Here is a 13103-nt window from a genome sequence, read left to right as displayed (position 1 = left end):
AATTACAAACAAACTTAACTTTAATCAACTTTCTACTACGCCTAGTTTACCAAAAACTATTTTGGTTTTAGGTCAGCCACATGTGGCCCAAGGAAAGGAAGGGAAGAGAAATAGGGCAATTGGTTTTAGATATAAAGTTTGGAAACAGGAGAAATAGGGCCAAGAACTTGAAGGCGTTTCTCATTTAGTAAAAGTTTTGTATGTCAGGTCGCTTGCTTCAGCGCTTTCTCGCCAATTTAGGCAATGGTATTATTTTGTAAGGCATTATCATTAAACCTACGTTGTGAAAATAACGTATACTGTGAAAGAATGTTTTGTGATGTATTAATCAAAGCAGGAGATTTCGCATCAACTTAACAACGTTATTTTATGTGCCAAGTTAGTTCATTGAGAGTATTTTAAAACGTACAACCATAACCGTTGCACGATCGTAATTTTTATGTGATATAAGTATGTTTTTGTACTTTAGGAACACACAGTTAGTGTTAGCAGGACTTGGTTTTCAATAATTCATTAACTAGAAAGTCTCACTATTTAGTTGACAACCTGTAATAATAACTAACTGGTTCAAACAGCTTAACATGAGTTATTCTGTTACAAAGCATTGCAGTGCAAATAAGTAATTTTACAAGTGTCAACTAATAGATAACACAGAGTAATCAGTGTCATAAACTAAGCCTTGCCTGGAAGTGAATAATAATATTGAAACAACATAGAAATGACTCAAAGTCATTTATATTGTTTCATATATATATATATGTGTGTGTGTGTGTGTGTGTGTAGAACGGAGAATCTGACAAGTTGTTTATTTATGTTTCTGATATGATTGCATACCTTACAATGCTAGAACATTATACATTTCTATGGCCACAGGAAGAGGCAGTGTCGAAATATAACTAGTTTAATACTGAAAAATATTGGCACTCATTATTTATTAGCAAGTGATTTTCAGTAACACTAAATCGAGAGTACTTACAAATTAAAACACAATAAGTGGCTGCCTTTTTCATTTATTTGAACTTGTTTTAATTTATATTCACCAATATAGTTTTAACTTCAACCGACATTTCTATTTTTAAAGTTGTACGTTACTCTTTCAATTTGTTGAATAGAAAAATAAACAAAAACGAGGAGGTACTTTATGTATCAGCGGCACCTAGTCAATGCAGAATACATGAAGGGAAATGCAAAGTTAATAGTGCAGAACGGACTATAAAATTTAAATTTGTAATCAATAAATACCCCTCAGCCCCCCTCACTCCACTTCCAAAGAAGTTTTAGCTTTACCAACTTGTCATTTTGCACAAATTTATGGTGTGACTAACATAGTCGAAACTAAGTTTAAAATTTGAAGACAATAAAATAAGTAATGTAAACCAAAATTATATCCATCCCATGCCTAGAAGGTACATAAAAACCGCTGCTGAAACAAAAGTTACTGAGTTACTTACTTAAAATTATAAAAAATAACCCTAATTTTGGCAAATCACTGTAATTATATTAGTCTGAGCCAAAGTAGGGATATTTTGTTTTCAAATTTTAAGTAACTCAGTTTTGTAGTTTTGACTTTATTGTTCCAATACTTTTTGTAGCATTAATACTTTCTATATTACTATATCTAACTATGTTACGTATATATATCGAACCATACTTATCTTTATAAAATTAGAAAATCCTTTTATTATACTTGTTTATTTCCTTTTTATTAGCTATATTTTGGTGCACCAGAAATACCAAGCGTGGGGCACCAGTATACCGGGTTCGATTTTATTACTCATCAGGATCTTTACCAACCTACCCACAAATCTAACAATATGCCACAAATAGCACATCGTTACAAGAAAGAAATCATTGTATCCCTGGCCGTAATAGTTCTATGAATTAGAGTAATAAGGTTCATCATTTTTTCTGTACGCTTGTCTGGAAAAGTCACGTACTTACTTAGATGAAAATTCTTTGAAATAGTGAAATTTTTATTCACTACATAAAACACGTATATAGCAGTTTAGACGGCTTTATAAGTACAATAAGCTTTAGTTTTGCTCAGCCAATGCTGTGAAATAGTCATTGTTAATATTTAGACATTTTAAAGATGGTTTTAAACGGGCGATTTTTATGGTCGCCATTATGTTTCATCACGATCCCTACTATTAAGTACTACCGTACTTAATGATAACGTGTGATTCTTCTAGAGCCTTTACAAAAAATATATAACCTGATCAGACGTCACGTTTTTTCCTTGCCAGAGTGCCAATACAAAACACGAAACCTAATCAGAAGATTAGCATGTAACAGTCAAGGCCTTTCCCTTAACACACAAAAAAAAACTTTGTAATTAAAGCCGTAGCAAAAGTCGATCATTAACGAATTTTTTTCTAACGACAACTAAACGATAGTTATTAATTATCAGTAATTGTTAAAATCCTTTCTTGTGTTAACTAAAATAATGTAATTAATAAATTATAATAAATATAATCCGAGAAGCAAACATAAGTTGCGTGATGCACACCGAATGCATTCAGATAACATGTAAAACTTAGAAAAATCTGACTAACGTGGGTCGCCTCTTACCAAAATTACTGTTAATACCACACGACTCCAAAATATAAATTATCCATAATGCACGCTACGTAGATCTAATTTCTAGCTAAATATAGGGGACTGAAATATTCAGCAGATAACATAGTTTGTTCACTTAGCTGCCTCCTTAGTTTAGGTCATCATTTTTTAAGCAGTTGAAACTTTTAAGACTAGAAACAGACGTCATATATGTGATTTTCAAAAAATTTTATTTTCTGGAAGATATTAAAAATTATCTCGCATAAAGGCCAAACTTATGAACCATTGAGAAAAAGTGTTAATTTTTATATTAATTTGCATCTGTATTCTCATTGTTTGTGTTACAAGTTGTTCCAACACGCCGATTCAAACCTCGTGATGTATTTGAAATCCCTCCCTTAACCACCTCAGACTTGTGCTTTATCATTACAGTTATGTAATTTCAACAGGTCTTTGTTGTAATTTCTTACTTTTCGTCCAGATGTTCTTCGTATTCAGGAAGAAGTTTACCCACATTTCAGCACTTCACGTAACTCACCATTCCTTAATTGCATGGGGTGTTTGGATTGGCATGAAATTTGGTGCCGGTAAGTAAATTCTGGCGCCTTTTTGTTTTTTCTTAGGCAACAGCAGTATTTTCTTTTTCAGATATTCTGGACAAAATTTTTAAATTAATGTTTTAAGTCATAGTTCGGTTTTTAATAAAATACGATTTTGCTTTTAGTTGTGCATTAGATGTATATATACATTTTTATCCGACTTCTTCAAAAAAAAAAAACGTTTTAAAAACAAAAATCATAACTATTCCCAGATATATTAAGAGTTTCCTTGTCCAAAAACTAAAATTTCAATACACATTCTGTTAAAGTTACGTGAGTACGACTTCAAGCCTTCCTTGTTCTGTAAATATATGATGTTTTTTAATGGGAAAAAATAAATTAAGAATGATGAACGATTAGCTCACCAAAGTCAAAGTACGTCTGTGAGTGTTTCTTCGAACTTCTTTAATAAAAGTTAATTTTACAGTTAAAAAGTACAGGACTCCGTTCTTGATCAGCGCAATACTTACGTCTACGTCTCTTTTGATCTTATCTGGTATTAGTTGTGATATTATTCAGAAATGTAAAGATTTGTACTAGCGAAATTTTAAAACAGGAATGTACTACAGTTGATTCTAATAATTTTAGGATTTACATTTATACAAAAGAACTGATTATGAACCATTAATGATGCCTTACTTTCAAATAATACTTCCTTGAACTTTGCCGTCATTTCTAGTTTCTAGGCCCGCTTCTAATGTGAACATTTTTGAGACACTTTAATCTGCTAGTGGAACTCTAAGAAAACAAATAACACAAACATTGACAGGAAGAGTGGAAATACATATATAAATATCTCTCGTTACACCGATAAACATATCTATAAACAACGTAGGAGCGTTAAATTGTATTAAGTCTATGCAGTGTGTAGTGCAGAATTAATAAGTTCAATACTCTAATGCTTATCGATATGTATTTGTTTGCCCTGGATACCTCTGGACATTCTTCTGCTTCTCTCATTTCTCCATACTTCAAGAAGTCTCTTCAAACTCACTGGACAAAGTAGGACCAACCTCCCCAGATAAAATATAATTATACCACGAATGTAATAAACAAAAATCATTGCGAAGGGGGATAAAAAAAATATCCCTGAACACCCCAGTTGAGGAAAGTTTCTTTTCTTTAAAAACTTAATTCCTGTCATGAAATTTTCGTTGTGTGTGTTCTCGACGTGGACGAGATTATGTGGGATTTACCATGTGTCATTTAGAGAAGCGTGTGACAGAGCATCTGAAGCCTAGTGGTGGTAATTCTTCAAATATCTGTAAACATGTAGACCAGAAATGTGACGTAACTGCCAGAATCTCCTTTATTCTCACATTTTGTTTGTTGTTGGAACTACATATCTAAATTCTAATCTATTAATGGTAGAAATTCTTTTGGAAAGGTAAGATAACTAATCAGCTGGGTATAAAAAAACTGTTGGCTACCTAGTTATCGTTAACGATTGGAAATATAACTAATCAACTGGGAAAAAACTGAAGAGTACATTGAGAGATTAATGAAAGGAAATATAACAAGTCACTTTAAAGAAAATTATTACAATTAACGGTACTAGATATAACTAATCAGTTGAGAGAAAAGTGTAGGGTACCAAGTTATAGTTAACGGCAGGGAATATGAACAATCAGGTGAAACAAAGATATCCAGGATATATAGTGATAGTTAACAGTAAACGGGATGGAAAAACAGGTTGGAGAAGAATTTCAGATGCCTAATGGTAATTAACAGTAAACGTGATTGAGGAGGGAAACAGGTGGGATAAAGTTTTCCAAATAATGGTAGTTAATGACCCATCTTTCAGATTTTTTGATATTCTAAGAAGTTTTTACAATATGTTAGTTACAGTGTTTCTCGTGGTCGGACATTATGCGCATTCATTTTGCGAAAACATTAGTATAAACAAAAGGTCGCTACATCGCTCATTTTTCTCTTCTGGGCTACAAAAAATATCTAGAAATTAAAAACGGGTACCTAAATAAAACCTGTGAACTACTTTTGTTTTCCAGGTGGACAAAACGCCTTTTTTCCGTTTGTAAACTGCTTTGTCCATATGATAATGTATGCTTACTACTGTCTGGCCGCTCTAGGACCCCACATGAAGCCGTATTTATGGTGGAAGAAGTATATCACCATTATACAAATGGTAAAATATTTCTTGACGATCTACTTTTGTCGTATTATCAAATTGTAGCTTTAAACCTAATGAATTAATGTTTGTCTATGAAAGTATGAATATAATATACATATTTATTTGTTTTTACAAAATTAAATTTTTTTTTATATATACGTATTATAAAATTTGGCAAAATAAGTATTTTATGGTCATTATAGGATTTTCTGAATCATGTAATAAGGATGCTGTATATAATTTCAAACTTTACATGGAGTACGGTGACTCAACGGTAAGACAGGGCATTGTTTGAAAAGCGTTTTTAATGGACTGTATCTGTTTGTCTATGAAGTTTTTGGACGACGTTTCGAGCTGCTAGCGAAGATATTCATCAAGTGAAGATGAAGATTTACGATGAAAGCTCGAAACGTCGTCCAAAAAATTTTCAAATACTGATGCAGTTCATTAATAACGCTTTTTAAGCATACTCTGTCTAAATCTTCTTTTAAGCAAATCTGAGGGCTTATAACGATGAAACTTGGTTTTCGATACACACAATGGGCAGATCACAGATGGCCCATTTTGTCGCTTTGTGTTTTAATAAGAAACAACATTATCACTCTTATGAGATAGTAAGAGTCTCCATAAATTATTCTATTACTTGGTGTTGGAACATTGTAATTATATTTGAGTGACATCTAAGTAAACATCCTATTATTCAATAACATTGTAAAGATTTGAAAATAGTTATTATGGAAATGTTCAATGTAAATTTTAGTAAAATATAAAGTAAAATTGTATTGAAGACCTTCGAATGCTTTTAGAATATTTGCATAACCCTAAAGTAACTAACTTGTTGGATTTTGTTTTTGAAAGCTGTTATTTACATTTCGTTTCCTCTGTCGTTTCTCTAAAAAACGTTCTATCACTTATAATGTTACTAATAAGTTGAATTTCATTCATACTTGTAACACCATGCTTTCGTATGTAGCCTTGTAACATAAATAGTAATGATAATGGTATTCGTTGGCTAGTCTTGGAGCGACGTACGTCCGCGACTTATGCTTTATATTTTACACAGGTTCAGTTTGTGATCATTGGACTTCACGCCGTCGTCCCACTGTTTTTTGGATGTGATTTTCATCCTGGTTTTGCGTACGCTATTCTTGCTCATGCCATCTTCTTCTTGGTAATGTTTCTCAACTTTTACATCCACGCCTATGTCAAAAGGAAAGAACAAGATCATGCTCGTGAGGTCTTGAAGAAGAAAAATGAGGATCATGACCACCATAATGGAACAAAAATTAATGGATACTTAGCCAATGGGTTTGTCAGGTCCGAAAACATTAGTCTGGAAAATGGAACGGTTCTCAGTAGAAACGGTCATAATGATGTGTATCAAAACAGAAATGTACATAACAGAAAACAGCAGAAAGAGGAATGAACATAAAAAAGTTAATAAGTTTTTTAATGTCAAATATAAAAAACAGTTCTAACTATTAGTATATTTACGTTTAAGATTATGCCAGCATTTATTGATTCTACAAACTCCATAACCTTGATAGTTACGTCATTTAATTTCGTTTATTTGCCATAAGGCATTAATGTCTACTCCGATTACTCATTTCTAGCATATAATGCAATATCAACAACTATATTTTAAAGATCATAGGTTGTCCATCAATATTAATTGATTTGTAATTATTATTGTAAATATATCGTATACATGTTCAAGTTAGCTGTATGGCAAGATATTGTTTCTACCTGGTTGTTTTCATTCGTAAGTTAAACAGAAATACTCATATGTATATTTAGTTTTACATTTTTTTTAAACGCCCACTTAAAGATAATGACACATGATAATGAATTCGGAGTCCGAGATAGAAGGTTATAACTGCAGGCAAAGACGTACTACTGACTCAGTTGATTTAGAATATTTTTTTCACAAAATTATCCACAAGAAGAAAATTTGTTTAAAAGTCAGAACAAACTAGTATTTTTGTAAGTACATTAAAACAGGTTAGTCCTTCTCCTTTACCTTGTAACGTGTTTCCCGCTCTTTAACAAATGCTTTTCAATCTGTGTTAGAAGGGTAAAGTGGGTCTTAAAATACGTCCCGTGATATGAAAAGTAAATTTCGTCACCGTACTGAAGCGCTACTCTTGTGTTTAAAACCAGCTTAAACCAGTCACTCTTCGGTGATGCCTTTATAACCAGTTCCACTTATCCCATTCGTTTTTTCGACTTCTCTTACAGAAATAAACTGTAGTAAAAGTTTCAGGTCATGTAGCAAGTGGTGTTTGTTATCTAAAATTGGTACTGATATAAGTAGTGATAACGGTAAATGTCTGGAATAACTAACTATCTGATCAAGGTTACAGTTTTCGTGACAAAATGAGCCAATTTTATATAAAAAGAAGGAAGCAAGTTTAATTACCATTTATATTTGGGCTACAATTACTTCGAGCCCCTCTAATTCCTTTACACAGCTCTATTAATTTTCTTGCTTCAGGTGTTACTGGTTAATTTTAGCATTATTGTTATTATTGTATCTAAATGCTACCTACAATTTCACAAACTCTTAAAAGAAACCTCTGACGGTAAGGGCTCTGAATAAACATCAGATTTGTTAACAAACAATTAAGAATTCGAAGTATCGGCCCGGCATGGCTAGGTGGTTAGGGCGCTGGACTCGCAATCTGAAGGTCGCGGGTTCGAATCCCCGTCACACCAAACATGCTCGCCCTTTTAGCCGTGGGGGCGTTATAATGTGACGGTCAATCTCACTATTCGTTGGTAAAAGAGTAGCCCAAGAGTTGACACTGCTAAATTAGGGATGGCTAGCGCAGATAGCCCTCGTGTAGCTTTGTGCGAAATTCAAACCAAACAAATAAACAATTCGAAGAATATTCCCAATTTGCACTGTCATCTCATATTAAATCACACAGCTTCACACGCAGTTGGAGGTTAATCCTTTTTATCTCAATGAATCGGAAAGTTCTCGAATGAAAAATTAGCAACAGTCTACAAAGCATTAAACCATTGGAAGTTTTCATAATCTCCACTTTTTTAAAGTTAGAATCGGTGTTTCATATTTAAATGTACTTAAAGATTTGACTGAAAAATCACACAGTGATCGCTGTGGTACTAGTAAATCGAAACCACGGAAAAAACAGAAGAAAAATTTAAATCGCGAGAAGAAAGGCTCCTCGGACCTAAGCGTGTGAACATTAAAATACATCTTCTTGTCATTTGTAAAGTTTTTCTCCTCTGGTATGTTGCACTATCAATATCCACCTCTTTACACACACTGTTATAATGAAGAACACATTATGTTTTCTTCACTTTTGTATACAACTGAAACGTGCATGTCAGATCCCATGGCAGGCCACTTGATACCCGCTTTGTGTAAGAAAAAACTCGAGAAAGACATTGACAATATGTTATAACAGTAATGATATCATGCCATAGCTAGAGCACAGAAAACTGACTATTCCTGGACTGTTTTAAATGCAGTATAAACGTAACGGCTAATCAAATTATACGAAATGAGCAAATGGTTATTAAGTAGTTTGTCTGCAAATAATTTAGTTCATTTCTTCACCAACAACGTTGTGCTTATTAACTAGTTGTTGTTGTTGCACTAGAAGAAGATTCTTGTTTAAATACTTTGTAAAGTAAATATGAACACTAAAACATCTGTCGATATGAAACTCTAAAACATTGTATGCGATTATCTAGTGCACCCTAATATAAAGCTTAAAAAAAACAACTGCTGACTGGTAATTCCAACAACAAATAGTTGTAGATTTAAGGTTTTACAATTTTATAAGGTCAAAGAAATTTATTTGGAAATGAATAATTTTCAAATATTTTTTGTATATTTTACTTCAATATATACATAGATAGCTCTTAAACTTGTTTTTGCTAAATTAAAAAGTAACATTTTATCATGGTTCGAGGGTTACCAAAATATTTCCATTTCCAGGTTTAAGGGTTACTTGACAAATCAAACAATTCTAGCCAGACAGGATAAAATTAAATCATATTCAGAAAATATGTTATTCTCTTATTATTCCGTGTTGTATTGAGTATGACATTCTTCTATACTTAAGCAGAATGCGGTTCTATGTTGTTTTGTTACATGTCCTTTTTGCAAGACGTGGTTCTATGCTTTTTTTAATACTCTTTGTATTATTAAAGCATGACGCCCTTAAATTAATGTTTGTTTTATTAATCTTGGTGCCCCTCAGTGGCACAGCGGTATGTCTGCGGACTTACAACTCTAGAATCCGGGTTTCGATACCCGTGGTAGGCAGAGCACAGATAGCCCTTCTGTAGCTTTGTGCATAATTAAAAACAAACAAATTAATCTTGCACTATTTAAACCGACCTAGGTTATTTTGTTAACCATGTATTATTTAAGCATGACGCCTATCAATGTTTTCTACTACCCTTACATTGTTTAAATATGACATCATTCTAGAGTTTTTTAGTAACCCAGCATTGTAAAGTATGACGCTTTTCTATGTTATTTTGTAATATCATTAGCATTACTTTGAATACGAAGTCCTTCTATTGGTGTATGCAATATTAGACGTCGACCTAGACTTACAAACATACGTAAGAAAAACTCCATCCTTGATAAAGTCATAAGATTCGAAATAACGTAATAGATCAATACAGTTTTGCGTATTATAAAATATAAATAAATGGTTCAAATCGCTGTAACAGAAAAAGTATTATATGGTCAACATTTCGGCTAAACGATATCCAATGCGAAAGTCATTTGGTCGAAACTTTGACTACATATATTCTCGCCTTTAGCCTTTATTTATATTATCAGAATTTATCAAGCTGTAGCTATATATGTTTGTTAATCGTTATTTGTTTTTCATAATGTTAAATAAATTAGCTAGTTGCATTGTGGTGGTATTGTTAGACAGTCATTCTATAATTGCATGCTCGCTTACACATTAGATATCGTATATAAAATTTTAATTAATTGTTTTGAACTAAGAGATTTAAGTACATATTTCAATTAAATCAATTATTCATATTCTTTTAATTTTTCTCTGAAAATGTCTAATTGGGTGGTTTCCAGAGTATTACATCTTTCAAGTATTATCTGGGTGATTTTTACGTAAAATGTTTATGATCTGTTTTTATTTTCCTTCAGTTTCATATCTTTATATTGAGTAACAACTTTGGGGAATTATATAGACTATGATTTCATTTGACTACATATTTTGTTTTGACATCACAAATAAAGCTGTACCATTTGTAATCAGTCTTCTGAAGATATATCGGCCTGTATTGCCAATCGTAGATACTATGTAGAGTATTAATAATGAATAAATATTTTATATAGTAACAATTCCTTGTTTGTTTATAATTAACTAGGTGATCAATAATTGAGTTTTTCGATAAGAACTGAACACCATAACAAAATTCCTTTGATAATAGATATTGACATCATTTAAAAGGATCAATACAGCATGTTAATATTATAAATACGTATACACTTTTACCTTCTATCGTATACGGAAGGGAAAGAACATTGACATTATCTGGATGGGTTAATACAGCATGTTAATATTATAAATACGTATACACTTTTACCTTCTATCGTATACGGAAGGGAAAGGATATTGACATTATCTGGATGGGTTAATGCAACTAGTTATTATTATAGACAGTACACATGGGAGTATTTTGGGGTTTTGATTTTGAGAAGTTTATCACTCAAACCACAACTTGTTACGTCATTACTCTTGCTGATAACGCACCTAACAAGTTTGTTTTCATTTATAAAATCAAAACAGGTTTTAATCTAAAAACACTAAACCAAAACTTTCGGATAATGATGAAAAAAAACAAATGTCATACAGAAACAAGTTGTAGTTATAACAGACTTTGGTATACATTCCGTGAAACATGATGATATAATAACTAAATTATTTTGCTCACTTAACTACATAAAACACCACACAAATACGTGTTTATTTTCGTTGCTATAAAGCTACGAGTAAGAACTTGTTAATTCTAATAGAAGAAAGAACGGGCATTAATCTGTTCATTATCATCAGCTGATTGTAAAGAGAAAATTGTGGCTTTGAAGCTAAACACTAGAACATTTTTATTTTAGCCATCATTACACTAGTCTTCCCAATTGAGAAAATTAAAAAGAGATTTCATTAACAAATTTAAGATATTTTAAGAATTATGGTACACTAATGCTTTTTTCATTAGTTGTTTTTTGAAGTTAAACACAAAGCTACACAATGGGCTAACTGTGCTCTGCCCACCACGGGTATCGAAACCCGGATTCTAGCGTTGTAAGTCCGCAGACATACCGCTGTGCTACTGGGGGGCTTTTTCATTAGTAAATACAGATGTTTCTATGGCAATATTACTCATAAAGTTACCAATGTTTCACAATAAACGAATTCTTACAGGCCATATATTTTTTATTTGACAACAGACTTGTACAATTCGGTCAACATGTCTTCCAATGTTTAACCGAGAGTAACTTCAGTCCATAATATTGATCACTTTCATTGTGAACACCAAATAAATTAAATTTTTCAAGCAATTCAGCAATCTTCTTGCCACCTACTGTGGGTTTGAAAAGTTGTACAGAATATTATGACCCTTACGAAACTCTCACGTCAATACTTCAATTACTTAGAAACTGTTAATAACGAACTATAATAGCATAGTATCTACCGTGAGGTTTACCTTCCTGTAGTTCAAGTTCTTATTGTAATTAACGCAAGCTATTTAACAGTTCCCTCCCTATACAGTATAACACTACGTCACTAGTTAAGTTACATTAGTTTTGATTTAGGAAAGATTAAAGTGTAAAGGTCTCCCGCTGGGACAGCGGTAAGTCTACGGATCTACAACGCTAACTTTAGGTGTTCGACTTCCCTCAGTGTATACAGTGGCTTTACTATAAGAAAAACACACAGAAAGTGAAAATAGAGTATTTTGTATAAACCTAAATCAGTTAGCAAGTGTTTTGTTTGTCTTGACGGAATTTTGGCTTTAATAAAACAAATTAGGTTTTCGGAAACAATAGGCCATGTATTATTTACGTTAGTTTTTATTATCAAATGTATTTGTCATAAGACAATACTATTAGGCTTATTGTATTTTAAATACTACATACTGTTACGTCTCCGTTTGTTAATTAACTTTCCGTAACTTCGTTCCGACGAAACTTTAGCGACACAAGTCCTTACTTAATAAAACTGATTTATTCTTTCCGAATTTAACTTTATGATACACTTAATTTCAACAATCGCGCTAAAACAAACGCTATAACAACGAACGTGCTCAATAATACTCTCTGACTGCAGATCAATTACTCACTGTCTACACATTGTTCCGTCACGTTGTCACCATCTTATATATACCAGACTACCCCCCAATCTAGTAATCTCAGGAAGGTTCGAGAACGAAGTGGTGTGATACTAGTCACGTGACCTCGCTGACGCAACACTTCCCCCTCCTTAGTATTGTTCGTCCCGAACAATAGCCACTTACAATAAACCAATAACAATTAACAATAACTTAATTAACTGTACAGAATTACAAACACAAAATTACAATTCAACAAAGTCTCTTAATTTTACGGGACGTATCTTCTTCCGTACTGGTCTCTGTCTCGTTGGCTTCTGCTTCATGTGGGGTTCATCTGCTTCATCAGTAAATGTCCTATCATCGGTAACAGTCACATCAGTGGTATTAACTTCATCAAGAGGTTCATCGTTTCCCTTCTCAAACTGAGTATAGTTTCTTCTTTGACGGTGGCTTCTTCAGGTGGC

General features: G+C 32.7%; 1 protein-coding gene across 1 annotated transcript in view; it reads left to right on the top strand.

Moving 5' to 3' along the window:
- The window catches only part of LOC106474921 (elongation of very long chain fatty acids protein 1-like), a 24900-nt gene extending 18123 nt beyond the window's left edge, over positions 1-6777 (top strand). Inside the window, exons 6-8 of the mRNA XM_013935620.2 lie at positions 3041-3146; positions 5168-5304; positions 6353-6777. Coding sequence (XP_013791074.1) covers positions 3041-3146; positions 5168-5304; positions 6353-6715 — 606 coding nt within the window. The 3' untranslated portion in view covers positions 6716-6777. The remainder of the gene's footprint in view (positions 1-3040; positions 3147-5167; positions 5305-6352) is intronic.
- Positions 6778-13103: the final 6326 nt, after the last annotated feature.

Source organism: Limulus polyphemus, unplaced genomic scaffold, assembly GCF_000517525.1.
Source record: "Limulus polyphemus unplaced genomic scaffold, Limulus_polyphemus-2.1.2 Scaffold7855, whole genome shotgun sequence".
Lineage (NCBI taxonomy): Eukaryota > Metazoa > Arthropoda > Merostomata > Xiphosura > Limulidae > Limulus > Limulus polyphemus.
The sequence above is the reverse complement of the archived record's forward strand: the minus strand, read 5'-3'. Positions and strand labels throughout refer to the sequence as shown.